At 40.1% G+C, this 18,424-nt stretch overlaps 1 protein-coding gene across 2 annotated transcripts in view; it reads left to right on the forward strand.

The window, feature by feature from the left end:
* The window catches only part of scube3 (signal peptide, CUB domain, EGF-like 3), a 75,683-nt gene that overhangs the window by 8,209 nt on the left and 49,050 nt on the right, over positions 1-18,424 (forward strand). For both annotated transcript variants that reach the window (XM_085444994.1, XM_085444995.1), the window contains exons 2-3: positions 9,144-9,266; positions 13,939-14,064. In XM_085444994.1, the coding sequence (XP_085301120.1) occupies positions 9,144-9,266; positions 13,939-14,064 (249 nt within the window). The remainder of the gene's footprint in view (positions 1-9,143; positions 9,267-13,938; positions 14,065-18,424) is intronic.

Raw genomic sequence — 18,424 nt, forward strand, 5'->3', positions numbered from 1 at the left:
ACAATGAGAAAAAGAGAAAATAACAATGTATCTAAGTAATAAGATGCAGACCCACCTGGAACGGAACAGTTATTAAGAAAATATCTTAATAGGCTTTGAAACTGGCTCCTTGCTGTAGTGGGTGAGACTTTCACTTGGCAAGTAAAAGCTTGACTTAGACCCCCTCTGGGGTTGCGTCAGGAAGGTCATCCAGCATGTCTCTCAGCCAAATCAAACATGCGACAAGGGAGCCGCCGAGAGTCGCTTTATCTTAATCGGTTTTGGGCTGAACACGGGTCGCCTTGTTTATTTTCTAATAATTTGATTCAAAAAGTTAATTGTCAGTTACTTTGCCAATCAATTATTCATTGAAATGTTAAAGACTTTCTTTTCCCATCTCCTTTAGCACTTTGAAAGTATAGTCATTACCCTGGTTACTCATTTTCTTTCTGTGGAAAACTTGGTCTTTTTTGTAATTATGTGACTGTAAAATCTGCCATCTGATTTGAGATACAGTAGGTGCTGTGACTCGGTGGCCCCTTAAACGCTTGATAGGAGCGCATGGTCAGGATTGAAATGAGGTATATATGTCCAGTGAGTTCCAGCCCACTAAAGTCCACATTTCTGAACTTTTAGCAGTTAATGCCCGCTTCATGGCTTACACAGAGAACCATTCACTTTATCCCTCAGTTTGACAGGAAACAACTAAAAATATCACACTTGTGCTGTAATTGCTATGTTACCATCTTTAAAGTTGGTACTGTATCTGGCATGAACCACCAATTGCTGTGTGCCGAGTGGAGAGTGTCATGTCAGTTAGCTCTGGCTGCATAAATATAAGGTATACAGCTGGACTAAGTGCCACCCTTCCCGCATATAAAATATCCTGCATGAGGCCAAGAAGTCATTAACAGTTGAGGACACATTCCAAGACGGTTGAAAAATCACTTGAAGAGAACAGATTAATTTCTTGTCAGTGGGCTCCTAATGAGATCTGTTACAAGCTCTGCTCATTTATTCAGAGGTGTATGTATGTATTAGACCTCTGACACTTAACAGAGTGTCATGTCAGTCTCTCTCTTTCTCTGTTCTCTCTTAGTATTACTCTATGATTCACTTAATTACTGTAATAAGTGTTTTCCTTCTGGAGGTGGTCCGGAGGTCTGTGAGTCATAGTCTATTAAGGCCACACATGCTAAAGTAAAGACACCAGATGCTTGGCCTATGAACAAAATCACAGAGAAAAGACATTATTTATTCACAAAGCCTGCGCTTGAGCTACCTTGAGATATGTTTTATAAATGACACGAGGTGAATCCACTTGCTCTTTACTCTGCAGTCTCCAGGCTCATCGCTGCGGTTGTCTTTATGTATGCTATGAGGCGCAGACACTCTGAAACGCTCATGAAGGAGCGAACAGATGGAAGAATTACACAGAAAGATTGTGTACGAGTTGGCTTGAGTAGTTGAAATGTTGTAATGAACCCCAAATACGTATCCATTATACATCGTTTCAGCTGTTGGCGTAATGGAGAAGCTCACCGTGTAGGAGGGTTGTCACGATACTAAAATTTCAAACTCTGTACCGATTGCCCAGAAAAATATCAGATTAGATTAGAACAATGCTGGTTTGTCCAAATGTATTCAGCTACAGCCCTGTGTATTTCCTGTGCTTCTGGTGACTTGGCACCATATTTTCATTGCTGATCAAAAAGTTGGTAGACTGCCACTCTTGCTGTCTAATTTCCGGTAGACTGTTCTTTACTTCAACATGTGACTAAAGGAAAAAAATAACACTTGTTAGTCACAAATAATTATCTGGTTAAACTAAAATGGGACTAATATAGTTTCCCCCCCCCCCAGCTCTCTCATTAACATTATCGTTTTATTATTAGCCATAGCCGCCAGCCGCTGCCTTAATGATAATTTAACAGTTGGGGGTGGGTAATTTGGATAATTGCTAATAGTTAAAAGGCTAATGTCAACATGTGCGCTCGCCAGGTTAACATTTATGATTAGTGTTTAATACGTCAGTGTTGTTGATGTTGAGAGCTTTACTGAAGTCATAAAATTGGTCATGGTGTGTCTTTAAGATCCTTTGCCTTGTTTGTTGTGCTGCTGTTCACCTGTTCAGCTGCTAGTGAAGGGGAGGGGCTGTGCTGTTTGAAGTTTTTGTCCGTATGACCAAGTGAAGTTGGTATCAATAAAGAAATGCAAATACATGCCTATCCCAATATGAATTTTTAATATCAACTAGTATCAGAGGATCATTTTTTCTTACCTATGGTAATAACAAGTAAAGAGCACATTAATTTGGATTAAGAGGGTGAAAAGAGATTGTTAAAGACTTAGAAAAGGAATTAGAATAATTCACATAATACAGGCACACATTAGATTAGATATCTTAAATAATCAGAGGATTACTCGCTCTTTACACTGTTGTACAAAATGCAGATGTGTTATTTTTTTGTGCTGTTGTTATAAAAAAAAGAAATGCAAGAAAAGATTTGTTCTTTTGCAAAGAACCAGACTTTAAAAAATTAACACCTTTAATATATATAACAACCTCTAACATTAGGCAGTGTAAAAAATGGTGTAGCACACCATTACGGGATACAGCAGCACTATAAGGGTCAGTCAGTCTACCCTTGTTGTGTTATTATGTGCTCCTAATAGACATAACAGATGGTGAGTGGCCCTGAGCAATAAGAAATGAAGTGTCTAGATGTCTAAATAAATTAAGGGTGTTGGACACAGTTCATGTCTTTCATGTTAACATGACTTGGGTGCTGAAACTTATCTTGTAGGTTCTTGTACGTTTTTACCCTCACATTAATCTGAGGCTTCATGATTGGTGGACATAAGCAGGGAGGGACCCGCAGGGTTTTGAAGTTGTGATCACAGTTTCTGAAAGCACAGGATCAGTCAGTGGTCATGATTCCTAAACATTAAGAGTGTGTGAAGGATGAGTGTAAATATCCCGAATGGAAGCAGTGGATATTTTTATTCACAACTTTTTAGAGGTTTGCTGGACAGCCAACACTGTGTCCCTTCATTAGCTGAAAGGAGATCTGGGCAAGAAGGGTGGCGAGATGCTAAATTTTGTGTTAATGTTGACGTCTGCATTTCATCAAAACGATTTCTTTTTTTTCGAGGTCTACTTTTTTGCTGCCCCAGCACAACTTCAGTAGCTACAGCTTTTCCAGAGTGCTGCGTTGGTGACTCCCAGGTTACAGGAAAGAATCACAAAGCCTTACATTAGTGTGGGAAATGTGCTGTATACAACATTAAATGTGCACGTTTTCCTTTGGTGTTTGGTCGGATAATGAGCTAAAGACTCTAGAGGCTGGATTAACACCTTGGGCTCTTTGTCGAGATTTTCCTGAGCATTTTGACATCCTCCAGTATATGTCGTAGTGACTAACATTTTTGTTTATTCTTTGGACATTTTGGAAGTAATTTGAAAGGTTGTGGTTCTGTGTGTAACAGTGTGATTCTTTTTTTTTTTTTTTGCAAACAAAGCGCATCTGTTGCACAGACAGTGAGAGTGGACTGTAAAATGTTTCCAACTTCTAAAATGATTATTATTTACATAATTAGAGATTTTGTATTTTTCTCTGAGGTCAAGGGTGTTGATATAATTCTAATCATTTTTCACCCAAATAAGGAAGTAAATACACGGTTCTAGGGGAAAAGCGTATAAAACACACATTATTCAAATCGGAGTACTTTTTAAAAATATTTTAAAACATGCCCGGATCCTTTTATTAATACAGAAAATGCACATTTGTGTTTTACAAGCACAAATCAATGGAGAAGAAATGATTGCTGGTTTTTCCACACCAGTTGCTTTGCTTCACAACAAATAGTTGGCTTGTGAGTTAAACATCATATGGATCATTTACAACGGTGAAGATAAAAGAGGCGCTACAGCCATTCTGACAGCTGCTCTGTACCTAAAGTAATTATCCTGACCTTAACCCCATCCTGCTCAACCGCAACCCAAACTATAGTGTAAGTGTGGTTCTAAGATGGATAATTACAATACTTTTCTTTGTAATTATACACAGTATGACAAACACTGTGATCCCAAGAACACATTTTTATGGCATTGAACCCAGCACCCTTCCTCTTCTGTCGCAAAAGGCTCATGAAAATCAAGGAGTTCATCGGAAAATGGCTTTGTCAGGAGGAATGTTTTGTTTCTAATCCTTCACCACAAATGTTCAAATATTGCACCGAAATCATTCTGTCAGGAAAACACGGCCGAATATTTTATTACTTTCGCTTATTGAATGCATCTCTCGCTCCGTATTTGTGACGATTATTTCACAGTTGACTGCAGGCGGCACAAGTAAAGCTACACCTCTGGGTGTCCCAGCTCCAATCAGTCTATTTCTGTATTTGAAGGAAAGTTGATGGGTTTGAGGGGGCGGGCAGGTTTGGGGCAAAGCAAACAGCTAGGGTCTCAATACTCAAAGTCAACATTACCCTATGTTTGAACTACACACCTTCGGCCCTACAATTCTCCCACACACTCGCGCTCTCTCCCCTCTGAGTCTTATTCCTGCTAACACCCCCCTTGAGCTGGCCCAGCTAAATACACTGCTTATCCCAGGGCTTTCTAATAAATCAGGGAGGAAAAGCACCTCTGACAAAGTCTCACCTCCACAGCCAGCAGCATTAAGCTGGCTGCTTTGACTTAAATATGGAGCCTGCTTTTGGAGTAACTTTCTTAATCACCGCTTCTGAGGACAGGAGCGTGTTTTATCCAGCGAATTGAATACAATTACAGAAAATCCCATTTAATTTACCCCGCAACGTTCCATCATGCCAAAATAAAAAATTCCAAATTGTGCCTTTCTGAGTAAGGGCATGTCACAATCCATGCAGGGATTTAGAAGTCTGACGCATGGTGGGGGTTAGAGTTTTATTGAGCATGCCATGTAAGCAAGAAATGAAGTGGAATCAGGGAGAGAAAACATGCTTTATTATTGTATGACTTGGTTTCATCCAGAGTAGTCACTGGATTCAATATTCCACAAATGTCAGTGTGTTTGAACACAGACTTGAGCTATTTGTGGCTTTAATATGCTCAAGTGCTTAAACCAGAGGAGAGCTACAAGACAGCAATATTCCAACTGACACATTCCCCAGAGGAAACTGTTTAAACATCTGAGCATTGCCCAACATATCTCTCGTCTTTGGTTTTGTTGTTTTGACTTTGTTTATTCATCCTTGTCTCGAAGCGCCGGCTTCATTCTATGCTGCCTTAACTTGTTCCCAACAAATGTGATTCCTCAACACAAAAGAATGAAAGAACCTCTCAATGAAAAACACAATCTTTTTCATCTTAGGCATGAGTCAATTACCAGGGCGGCATTACTGAACGCCCTGTACATTTTTCTCAAGCCTTCAGAGGATCATCCCCTGGACTGAACCAAAGAGTGTATTGATTCTGACATGTTTATTTCCATGGCAAAGGCAGTGGGGTTTCCAGAGAGACCATCGCATTTAGCTTTTGTTGTCTATGTGTCTACTGGAAGGCTCCCAGTGACTTTTATGGGTGGGTTTTTAAACATTGCTTTGACAGACATGGGCTATTGTAGTTTGTGGGCCAGGATTTCTTAATTTTGATGTTTATTTCATTTTCTTTAGCTCACAACAAAGAGACAATGGGACTGTGAGAGAGTAATTTAATTAAAACACATTTGTGTTGACTATTTTCCTGCTTTTCAGCTGAATTCCAACAGTTTGCTAGCTGTTAAGTTAGTTATCTGTTGTTCATTGTCATTGTTTCTCAAATGTTACTGGTATCACAACTCTGTCATGTCTAAAGATGACTAAATTTGTAAGTAATTTTGGCAAAAATATCCATTTCATTTTATTTTTCAACTCATAAATTGCCTGGAGGATTTCGAGTACTGTGCATGTGTTGTATAGTTAGTTTTACAGTTTCAGAAGTTAAGGCTGTTGTATTAAAACCCTAAACACACAGCAAGCTGCTGCCTGTCAGTGTCGGTAAAGACATTATATATCACAACATGGCAGTTATGTAACATTTGAGACACTTTTAGCCTAATATCTGCTTCTGCTCTCTCGCACCCAAGTGTAGCCTGGAGAAATAACTATATATATATATATATATATATATATATATATATATATATATATATATATATATATATATATATATATATATATATATATATATATATATATATATATATATATATATATATATATATATATATATATATATCTCATAGATCCAAACATTATATCTGAACGATTGATTGTTAATTGTTTTTTCAGAACACCAAAGCAGTTTGTCGGATTATGGTATCTCAAAACAAACTTTGTGATGGCCGGGAAGGCCGATCGATCTGGATGCATTTAGAAGTCCAATTGTAGAAAGTCTATGGGAAAATGGCCCTTTTTTTTTTTTTTTTAATTAATTAATTTTTATCATGGCCTCAAAATCTAGTTGAATACAGAATGATGTTCACCTTATACATTATGGTTTCCAGAAAGATGATAAAATGATTCATGATTTAGAGACTAACAAATGACTTTTTAAACTTATCAACTGGAAAAACACCAAAAAACAGATCTTCACAAACCAGTGGGTGACTTCATGGTGGCTAGATTAACTTTTTATATACAGACTATACCTGTAACTAGAGGAAAATATTGGAATACTGGATAGTTGGTTTTGGGAAGCTACAGATGGTTGAAACAGATTGTTGAGGGTAGGAGTTGCTAATGATGTATGATGATCCGACATGTCGCTCAGACAGCATAATCCAAGTCTGTGGACTAAACAACATTTTCTCTTGGGATCGGCAAGCAAATGTGCAACAAAAGCATAGCCTGAACCTTTGAATCACAACTCTTTCAATTTAAGTGAGAACAGAATCTCTGAATCTGTGAATACATTCACATAATTGCCTCTTGTTTTAGTCATCTCTGTCCTACAGTTATTGAATTGTGTATCCTCAGGATGCTCATTAAATTACTTTTCATGCTGTTCTGCGATGTTTAAGTAATGACGACCACGACTAAAATACTGAGCAAACCTTGTTTAAACTACTAAATTATTATGTGTTTTTTCTAAAGTTTACTGAATGCTGTCATTGTGGGTATTTAGCTCAAGGCATGTCTGATTCGGTTCATCATCACAGAATCTATAAAGTCTGAATGAGCCCATGAGAGCAGGTACTTGTCTGGAGACTGGCAAACGGACTGGTAATTTAAACAGTGCTTTTCTACTCTCTGTGAACACTCAGACTACAAACCACAATCGCACAGCCTTTTAATGCTATATGCACACAGTTGATGGATGCATCAAGGACAATTTGGGGTTCGGTATCTTGCCCGTGGACACTTTGACATGCAAAGTGGAGCAGCCAGGAATCAAACCATTTGCCTTGCAATTGGTAGATGACCCGCCCTATCTCCTGAGCCACAACATCCCTAAATTTCTAGTTAATTTGTGTTTGTGAGTTTTTTGCCTTGTGTATGCTCTGCGCAGTTTGTGTGTACAGTCTTATTAAAGCTAAACTTCAGAAACTATATGCTTGCTTATAGTATGTGCATATGAGACTTTTGTTAGTGGTGGTATTATTGCTGTTAGTGATGTTTGCACGGTGACCATATTGCATTCTGTTTTCTTCTCCACATTTTCCATTCATCTTCCATTTCTGGGAATTCTGCAGTGTCACTGTCCTCCTTTCCAGTGCAGACTTCACATCCTCTAGTAATAGGCAGATATAGCTAAAATGCTAAGCTCAGGGGTTTGGGTTCCTGGTCATTTCCCAGTGGGATCAGCCAGCTCCTGCAGAGGGCTTGTGATAAGAGTGGATATTGGAAGCTATGTAAACCTTGTTAAGCTGCCCTCCCCCTGTGTGAAGGGGGGTAATCCTAAACACCTGGGCTAGTTAACTGGGATTTGGCTGGATTAGGGGCTCCGTGAAGGCCAAACTGATCTTCCTTCTGGTTAAATCCATTTCCATTCTTATCTTTTGCTTTTTCTTCTTTGTAATCCAAACTCTGTTTGGTTCCACAACAGTTAAAATTGCTCTGTACAAAACTATTATCAATGCCAAAAATCAGTTATTCATTCCTGAGCAACAAATAAGTGTAACTGGGTTTGGTTAAACTGGGCTTTGAAAGACTTGTTTAAGTACATCTGAAAACTTGCTTTTTAGCTTAGTAAAGGCTGCGGGTCAAAGCTAGGTGTTTGTGTTGTCTACTGGCTTAATGATCCCTGATTTCTTCTTAGCATAATTCTGTCAATGACATTAAATGTTTTAATGGGAACTATTGTGGTTTTTCTTCTACTGTCAAAACAGTAAATGCTCAAAATAAATAATGAGGTCAGCATTATATGTATATAATCCCAAGGAGACCAGAATAATCTTCAGTCTGCTCTGAATGCTCAGTTTCTTACAATGTTTTTTTCTACTCTTGGATCTGAATGATGCCAGCAAGAGCAGATATTCTACAATCATGTCAGCTCTGCCTGTGAATGCAGAAGTGTTTGGAAGTGGCAACCAATCAGAAGAAAGTTTGCTTAAAGGGAGAGGAGCTAGCTTGGCTTGCTTCAGACAGTGAATGAACATGCACTTATGCCCAGCATAAGATGAATAAGAGTTATTTTGAGATGTAAGTCAGCAGCACTACTGTACTATATCTTTCTAAAAGCAATGTGATGCTCAAAAGCCTCAGTTCCACTTCCCTTTAGTACTAATTCACAAATGTTTACATGCTTATACATTAGCATACCTGCTCCTAATCTGTATATTTGCACTGTCTTAGCATGCTGATGTGCTTACATGCAGCCTCACAGAGCTGCTTTGTTGGCTGTCTGGGGATATTTGTGGTTCAGTGGCCAGTGCATCCCAGTTGTTTTCAGGCTCTGAGATGAAGTGTTCATTTAGAGGTTGCTTGAAGCACAAATAATGGTTATTGCCCTACCACAAAAGTGTCCCCGCCTTTTTACTAAAGCTTGGTTTGTATTCATTTTAATTGTTTGTGTCTGAGCGCGGCCCATTACATTCAGAAATTGGGGATGTTTTTGTGTGGTATAAATGCAATGCTATCACCAAGAATGTTTTAGCTTCACCATATAATTGGTGTCTCTTATTTTTTTTTTTTTCTAGATGTGGACGAATGTGCAGAGGCACTTGATAACTGCAGCATTGACGCCATCTGCCAGAACACCCTGAAGTCATACAAATGTATCTGCAAGTCAGGCTATAAAGGGGATGGCAAACATTGTGAAGGTAAAAGTGTCATTGCATTAATATGCTTATTTTCAACTGTGACTTGGTGCTTGGGGAGGATTTGTACAATACACTGAAGTAAATGCAATGTTTCGAATGTTAATTTGCTTTACATCTCTGAATGCAAGTCCCTGAGCCAGTGACGGGCGTGATGAGAGCGTATGTCTCAGTTAATATAACTCATTAGTTTAAAGACTTCCTGAAAATGGAGGCAAGACAAGAGAGAGGGCTGCAAATGGAGGGAAGGTGAAAGCCAGGTGCAGAGTGCTCCTTTGTGACAAGATGAAATGAAGCAGTAAATTTCCTACACATGTTAGAGGAGAAAATTAAGATAGCGGCTGAAACGGCAGTCGAAGGCTCTGCCAAGCCGTAAGGGATATTTCCACAGCCGGAGGCAGGCCTTGTAGACTGTCAGACACAAGTCTGTTTTTCTAGCCCTTTTCAATGGGCCCAAAGCCTCCGGATCATTATATCCCACAATTTTTATTACTATTATTACAAAACCGTATTTCAAAGTGCCATTTTTTTTCTCTTACTGTTATTATTCTTTCATTTACTTGACCAAGTGCTTTTCATGGCTTTCTGTCTGTAGGTCATAAAAGTTTGCTTTTATTGAATTTATTGTAAAATATGTGCAAGGTTGGGTTTCCATTGAACTCAAGGTTGATAATACTTGTAAAACAAAATTCAAAAGCAGGAGTACAGTGACTTGTATTGCCGCCTCTTCAATACTTCTTTGCTGCCTGTTGAATGTCATAGTAATTTTTGAGTGCTGCACCAAGTTAACACCTACTTGTGTTGAAAAAGGGCACCAGAAAGCATAAAGACAAGAAAAGTGAAGTATTTTTGATGTTTATGTGGTGATCACACGTGCACATGGTGAGTGCAGAGGCCTCAATCCTACTCATATAAAATCTTGCAGTCAAAAGATCATGCAGGGACGAGTCCAGAATAAACGGAACAAGAGGATAATATCAGCCAAAAATGTATACAGGTTTATTATTTTTTTCCTTAAATTGAAAATTAATTAAATTAGTCTATCACAATAAAAGGCCACTAATTATAACCCCCCCCCCCCAACCTGGCAACTTGCCAGCACTGTAACAATCACCTGATAACTTGCTGTCACCAGCATGACACTTACACTGTATTTTATTTTTAATTTAATTTTTTATTTTAGCAATTCCCCAACCAATAAATACACTGCAATACAAATCCACAAGGACACTTATTACATGCACAATTGTTTCCCTAAGCAGTCAGTAGTACAGTTCCTTGGAATTGTTAGTCTGCCTGCCTCACACAAAAGGACGAGATAAATGGTAAAGTGGAAAACTGCACCCAGGACAGAAACAACTTCACTTCTTTCCAAGCATCTGCCAAGACAGCATGCTAACGCTAAGCTAGCCAAGATCCCAGAGTGAGTGGCGGCGCCAGCAGCCAGACCCTTAACTTCAACAGGTAACAACATATCAGGCACCCTCCCTTGCTACCAGTTCACCTTTCTACAGCAGAATCAATGTGGCAGTCACGTTTTTGTGCTGGTTTTCATCTGTACTTTGTGTGGTCAGCTTTGTATTCTACTAAGAAAAAGATTTTAGAAATGTGTGTCCTAATTAGGGATTTGTGTTGGTGTGCGGGGGGTTGTAGAATCAGCTATTTTACAGAGTTACCTGAAAGCAAAGTAACGACCAGTATAACAAATTACTTTTTCCTGGGCGACTGTGGCTCAGGTGGTAGAGCGAGTTGTCTCCTTATTGGAAGGTTGGTGCATTGATGACACTGACTCCTCTAGTGTGCATGCCAAAGTATCCTTGGGCAAGATACTGAGCCTCTGAGTTGCTCTCATTGCATTGACCAGACTGTAAGTGTGTGAGCAAATCTTAGAAAGGCATACATTAAAAATTTTGCATGACTGTATGTGTGTGATTGTGTGACTGAGACTTGCAGTAGAAAGGTGCTTAACTAAGTTATGTAATTACAGAGCTCCAACATCAGTTCCTCTAATAATGTCTCTGATTGGAATAGGCGGTGCTCAATTGATCCAGTTTGTGCATAAAAGAGTCAAATCCTTTTATGTGAATGCCTGAGGCAAAATGCCTGAGTTAATGAAGAAAGTTGATAACCAACATGATACCTGTTATCTCTGACTGAAGATGTTTTTTGTTTGTTTTTTAAGGCCTCTAACACAAAGAGACCCTGACTGTGGTGAACTTGGCTTGTAGTATACCCTAATGGTTGTCGGGTGGTTTAAAATGCTATCAGCTACCTTTCAATTAAAAAAGAAAGAAAGTCTAAAGAAAACTTCATATTGGGCGAATTTTAGGTGTTTGGCTGATTGGTCGAGTACTCCTAGCATTTTATCTTAAAGAAGCTGAACTCAACAAAAGCTCTGAAAACATGTGCTTCCTTCTGATCTAACATTTTGGACTTTACAAATGACTTTGCAGCTAAATTCCATAAATTCCAATACTATTTTCCAGTGTTGACTTGCAGACCTAATTTAAATCACCATCAGCTTGACTTAAACACGCTTTATTTTTACTGCGGTTGTAGTGTTGCTTGTTGCTTCACACTCTGTGTTGTAGGTGTAGTTTTCATATGTTGGGCAGTTGTTCACATTTCACTTTAGCTCCTTTACAAAAATAGATTTGTTTTTATTATTATCTTTTTAGTTAGACTTTAGATGTCAGTGGAAGTTAACAATATTTCCTGCCCTCCCTTTTAATGGAAAAATCTATTTATTTAGCACAGCCGGGAGCTTCTGTAGTTTGGAGTCAGAGATCGTTAAGTTGTTCTTGTTACGGGGACTTTTTTCCCTAAGCTTTGTGGAGAAACCGCCACAGTTCCTCTGTGGATTTAAGCTGTCTGAGTCTCTCTCTTCTCGATGTAATCCCAGACTGACTCCGTGATGCTGAGATAACGGCTATGTGGGAATCATACCATCTGTCGCAGGACTCCATGTTCTTCTTGTCACTGAACATGGTTCTTTTGGGTGTCGATATCTCATGCCAATAATCTGATATTTACCTATTACTCTTGCATGATAAAGGCCTACACAGCACTGTGTAAACTTTCAGGTCTTTTAGATATGAATGAAGACAACTTTGGCGCTGACATGGTCAGATGTGCCCAGCTCTGAATAAAAGCTAGTTAGTCGAGGAGAGTCAGTGTTTCATCAACATGTGGTGGGTGTTTCTAGAACAGAGTGAAAAAGTGATGGGTGATCGTGTGCTACGATCGGAGAACGACGCAGACGTGTGGAAAGCGACTAAGCAGAGTGCAGGAGAGTCTCTATGTTTTAGTTCCATCCCTCTGCTGTCAAGTCCAATTAAGCCCTGAGAGAGGCAGTCTGAAGCAGGAGCTGAATAACCAGAATCATTGGCCCTAAATGGGACAGTAAGTGCGAAATGGAAGTACTCTGTGTTCTCATCCACCTTGTCTGGGTCTCCTCAGTATGGGCCCCTCAGCCATCATCATAACCATAAAAGACAACTCCACTTAAACTGTCATAGCAGTCTGCAGTCTCTTTATCTTTCTGCCTCCGTCTCATTTCTGTGTCACATTTCTTTAGTTTTTAGCTACTTGAGCTGAAGTTAGGTTGGTTTTATTAGTCATAAGATCAATATTAGCATTTTTCTTTCCCAGTATCGACTAGCAGTGGGTCACTAAAATCAATGCCTTGTCTGATTTCATGAAGATATCTTCCTGGTGACAAAGCAGTTTAACTTGCTCTGATAACTTAATAGTTAGGTATGTGTTTTGTATAAATAGCTACATATTTTGCTGCTGACTTTATACTTTAGGTCATGGTAGAAAGGTTTTTAGTGTCTTGGACTGAACAAAAATGGTTTCTGATGCTTTAACATGTTGCCAGAAATAACATTCCATGAGTAAGAATCAATGTCTTGGCAACTGGAAACTGGCAAATTTTAGGATACTTTGTCATAAAAGCTTAGGCTGTTGGGTTTTAATAAAAGGAAAAATATTAGCAGTCTGTGGCAGATTCCCAGGTTATGTCAGTAGCAGGTGAATCATCCAATTACCACAGCTGATGTCTCTTCCATGTTTAGCTTGAAAGTGCACTTGTGAAAGCAGAGGTGGAACAAAACCAGATGATTTGGGCCCTCTAAAAGTTGACCTGATTGCTTAATTGTGTATGTGTTTATTTTAAGGGAATAATTAATCATTTTTGAACAAGCTTTGTCTAATCTGTGCCAAGAATGATAAAAACATAAAGGTTATACACATGATTGGTTTTGGCTTGACTTTATGTATTAGGCTTATTAGAGCTTTATTGTAACGAGTGAGGTTGCTACCAGGAAGTCCTTGATCCAGCAGCAGGTGTGGATATTATTGTCTGTAAACCATTACAGGGAGGTTACAGGTTTAGAAAAATGGTGTGGATTTTATTAATTTGGATCTAGTTTGACCAAAAGTTTCCAATTTTCCAGGCTGTACGCTTAGCTCACCACTGCCTGGCTGTATGTTCACAGTGAATGCGCAAATATTAAAGTCATGTCACTCTGCTAAAGTAACCCTCAGCAAAAGAAGACATTTTCGTACTTCTGAAATGTTGAAACGTTTCTTTAATCGTGGTCATACTTTGAAAATCAACTGGTTTGTTATAGCTACATTTCTGAAGCACATTCATGTTGTCATCTTTCTGCAGATGTCGACGAGTGTGCAACTGAATACAATGGCGGCTGCGTCCACGAGTGCATCAACATCCCGGGAAATTACAGGTGCACGTGCTACGACGGCTTTCGCTTGGCGCATGATGGGCACAATTGTCTCGGTGAGTGTATATGTGTGAGTATTTGAAGTGATCTTGTGTGTTGCTTTTTCTCCTACGTGTCACACAATCATGTGGTCAAACACTGTTTCCATAACGGGCTTTTGTCAGAAGAACTTGTATATAATTAGCTACATGTGTCAAATTTCAAGCTAACCATAATTTAACCCGTGTAGTTGCAAAGATCCTTCACTCTGAATGTTTAATGTCCCAGTATGGATGGTATTATGTCTGTCTCAAGGCCAAACTTGGCTCTTATTAGACAGCTGCTTCAGATATTTTTGCCATTCCCTTGTTCACATAGCAGGTAGTTCCACATGTGCTTTCACAAAAGGAAAATGCAGCCCTTATTTATAATATCTCTGATGAAAAGGAGAGAATTTATGAAGAGTTCGACCGTGAGCTGCGAGCTCTGAGTGAGCCGTCAGCCGACATGTTTTCCCATGGTTTCATATTTCACCAAAGTGCCAGTCATGTTGGCCTCACTGAGAATGTATTACATTTAAAAGGTTATGAAATAAAGGAAAACATAGTTTCTCTTTCTGCAGCTGGAGCTGCTAAACATAGACATCACACATCCACCTCCATTCCCTCCTTTCCTCTCGCTCCTTTTACCCCATCCACTCATCCTTCGCTCCTTTTGTTTTGATTTGAAATCCCAAAGTGAGACCTCGCTGCTCCTAAGAAATCATCTCCATCTTGGTTACAGCCTCAGCATGATGCATTTCACTTGATGCTGAAAGCCAGCTAGTCCTGTGAGCTGCTGTGATTTTGTTGTGGAGTAAAGTTAGATGTGACTATCACAGCAGAATTCACATTCAGATGAAGCGATGGCAGAAAAACTTATCAGCACCTAACGATTTGCTGTGAAAGAGACTCTGCATGCGGGCACGAAAGGCATCATGCTCGAATCAGCCCCACATTTACTTGATGAACTGCATGTAATGCTGGGATTAAGCTACAATGGAATGGAAAACACTCCCATCTTTAGATCGATAATTAACCTGTCCTGACTTGACGATGCCCTCCTCTTTCCTTCAGTCTTACCGTCTCTCTTTCTCTCTCGCTCTCTGCCTCTTTATCACCCGTGCGCTTGTATTTATCATGTAAAGCCGGGTTATTTTCCAAACCATTTAGTAATGGCATTCAGTTGTGCGTGGATCATTTGGTGTGCCTTGCGTGCAGGTGTGTAATTGCGATACATTGTTTGTGTGGCTGCTGCTGGCGCATCAAACGGAATTGCGTCCATCGATCCCTTTGATATAATTTGTCATAGTGAAACACACACGATCAAACACAGAGAGAGCTTTCAAGTTTCCTTTTTTTTTTATTATTCTGTTGCTTTATTCTGCTGCCATGTTTTATTTTTGTTTTTTCTCGCAAGTGACCCGTTTGAAAGTGGGCAAAGACTTCTTTGAAAAGCTTGAGATTTGTATCAGAAATTCTCTTGCATTTCTTTGAACGATCTATCAATTATTAAATGAATAAATATATTTTTTTGATCTCAACATAGCCAAGAGGGTTTGAAGACGGACTGAATTGTGTATATGCAGCTGTCAATTGCAAATCTCGGCTCTTGTCTTGAGACCTTAAAGTGCTCTAGAGACTGCTTTTTCTGGAGAATTTAATTCATTCTAATACCCGTGCTCTGCTCTGCTAAGGGAATAATCCTCAGCACAAACAGAGAGAGGAGAGGAAGAGGAATAGCGGAGGTTTCATCTTAAGGCCCCCAGCTTCCTCTTCCAGGTTTAAGCTCCTTTTTGGCCCCTGAGAAAAGATTAGTCCCCTTGGCCCTGGAATGGAGAGCCTAAGCAGCTGGTTCCCAGACGAGGTCAGAGCCTCAGAGCCCTTATAGACCAGATGTGCCCGAGGCCACAGTGGAGGAGACACTCACCTGATCCTCAAAAGTTCACCGTGAGTTTAGAGTCTGAGATCTTTAAGGTGCTCCCTTTGGATTTACCTCATGCTATTCCTCCACAAAGCTCCAGCAATTTGATTTGATGTTTTTGTTTTTCTTCCCATGGTTACAGTGCACTTTAAACTCCCACAGGAGATTTCAGGTCTCTAAGGTTCTTCTGCAGTCAGTAGGCAATGGTGTGTGTGTGTGAGTGTTTGTGCGAGTGTCACCTCAGGGACACCGGTTAGGCAAGCGCACATGCATCCCTGTCAGCGTCTTCTTTGTTTGCTCTCTGGCGCACATGCCACAGAGCTCCTTGTAATTGGATGTGTTGGCAGCATAATGACATTGGGCGGTGGCAGAAGGCAGCGGAGCATGAAGCAGAACACTGCCTTGTGTGCCTCACTGGGGACGCTCTGGTTTCTGAGGTCTCCCTCGTCTGCCCTAACCCCACAAAGATGTCAGAAAGTCAGCAAGGTGGAAGCGATGCGATATCACAGCGTCCTGAGTGAGATGCCACTCTTGTATAATTTACCTCAGAGGGAGCTATTGTACCTTCTCAAAAATCACAGGGAGAGTAAGTGAAGCATATAAGAACTCGATTACATCTTTTATAACTGTCACGGCTATTATCTCGCAGAGGTGAGGGAGGGGTGCTTTTTAATCACTGCACCTCTTTCATGGCAAGGCTGTAAAGGATTTCTTGAGTCTGAGGAAAAACAGAGGAATCGGTGTCAATTTAATCCAAAACACACATCCTCTTTACAATGAAAACCAGATGGAGGACCGCTATTAGTTCCCCACTGTAGCACCAGCGTCCCCACATTTATGACTTATGTGTTTTGGTTAAGGTCCTACAGAAACCAAAATGCACTCTTATCTTTGCTAGTTCATTAAACTCTCTCGAGAAGCATAATGCCATGTGTATCAGCATAAATACCCCTTCCTTAAAACCACAAATGATAACGTTTCACTTCTCTCCGGAGCTAATACACCCAAATAATGATATTTCTATTGCTCCCAAGAGTAGGCATGCCACAGTCACATGCATCCCGAGTGTGACTCACTGGGAGAAACAAAGGCAGGCTTGAAATAGACATTACAAATGTTTGACAGAGCACCATCAAACTGCAAAGGATAAGTGTTTGTCATCGTGTTATTTGCTTTTACTCATCATCCTGTTCCGTCAGTCCAGAACATGTCCATCCTTCTTTCTGTAGAATTGATTTTTTTTTTTTTGTCCAGCTCCACATACTCCCCACACACAGCTTAGCATGCTATGTTCCTTTGATTTTTATTGACCAACACTGATTTGATTTGTATTGATTTGGCAGAGCTCAATTCCTCGGGCAATCTGTAGGGAAATGAATTCCCTTTTACTTTAACCTTCCCCAAAGACGTAGCTTGAACTGTAACACAAAAGCAATGTCATTACAGCCTTGAAAAGAGCTTTTGAAGGACCCTTTTGAAGTAGCAACTGAGGAAAGGTCATGTCATTTAACACTGTTTAGTGTTTTGCTAAAGGCTGTAATTGTGTAGCGATGTTGTTTTCTCCTGCTTTCATAGATGACAGGAAGCATTTCCATCAAACAAAAGTGTCTGAGTCGTCTCCTGGCTGAACCACATCCCCATCTATGTAATCCTTTGGGATCATGCTGCAAGGAAAGCTAATGAAACGGGAGGTTTCAGACTGATGTATTATTGACCAGGTTCTGATGGAAAAAGGTGGTCATCAAAGACCTTCACGCAGATTTGCATTGCAGCCTATTAAATGCTTTCCTTAAGTGCATTGACCACTCTTCCAGTGCAGTGAGGATAACCTCCAAACCCCTGACACTGACATAAAATACTCGACACTAGCTTTGGTTTACTACCACTTTTAACTCCTGAATGTGTAGAAATGAGTCAGGGCAATGATTATCCGTTTAACCCCTCAGTCATGAAACCCAGGGGGCGTTCAGGACCATACGGATACTTCTTGTGCTTAGCACTAACCCTTCTTGACTTCTTGCTGCAGATGCAAATATCCAGCTTTCTCCCCAGCGAGAAGTCACTTTGCTTTTGTTGTGAAACAGACAGATAAGGGCTGGGACGAGAGAGTCTCTCCATAGCTCAGAGGAGCTGGAGTGATGAGCTAAAGGATAGATGTGAGATTGGTGAATTAGCTATCGCCCACTCTCTCTCTCTCTCTCCATTCTCAGGATTGTTCAGTCCCATCCACCATGAAATGAACAATTCCAGCTGAGCCCACTGGCAGGGCTCTGGGGGGAAACTCAAGCCTGTGATTGGTCTTAGGGATGTAAGCATGCAGCAGACTGGGAGCCATCATGGCAGGGCCTCTTGTCTCCTTGACATAGCAGTGTCCATCCAAACATTTATCCTGAGGTTTTCTTTTTAAAATACTTCCAGACTTGTTTTGGAGGAGCAGACGAACACTGTTAAGCATGAGCTTAGCTCATAGATTTT

This window comes from Copadichromis virginalis, linkage group LG20 (assembly GCF_057382275.1).
Source record: "Copadichromis virginalis isolate Kocher_CV1m ecotype Utaka linkage group LG20, C_Virginalis_male_GT1.1, whole genome shotgun sequence".
In the NCBI taxonomy this organism is placed as follows: domain Eukaryota; kingdom Metazoa; phylum Chordata; class Actinopteri; order Cichliformes; family Cichlidae; genus Copadichromis; species Copadichromis virginalis.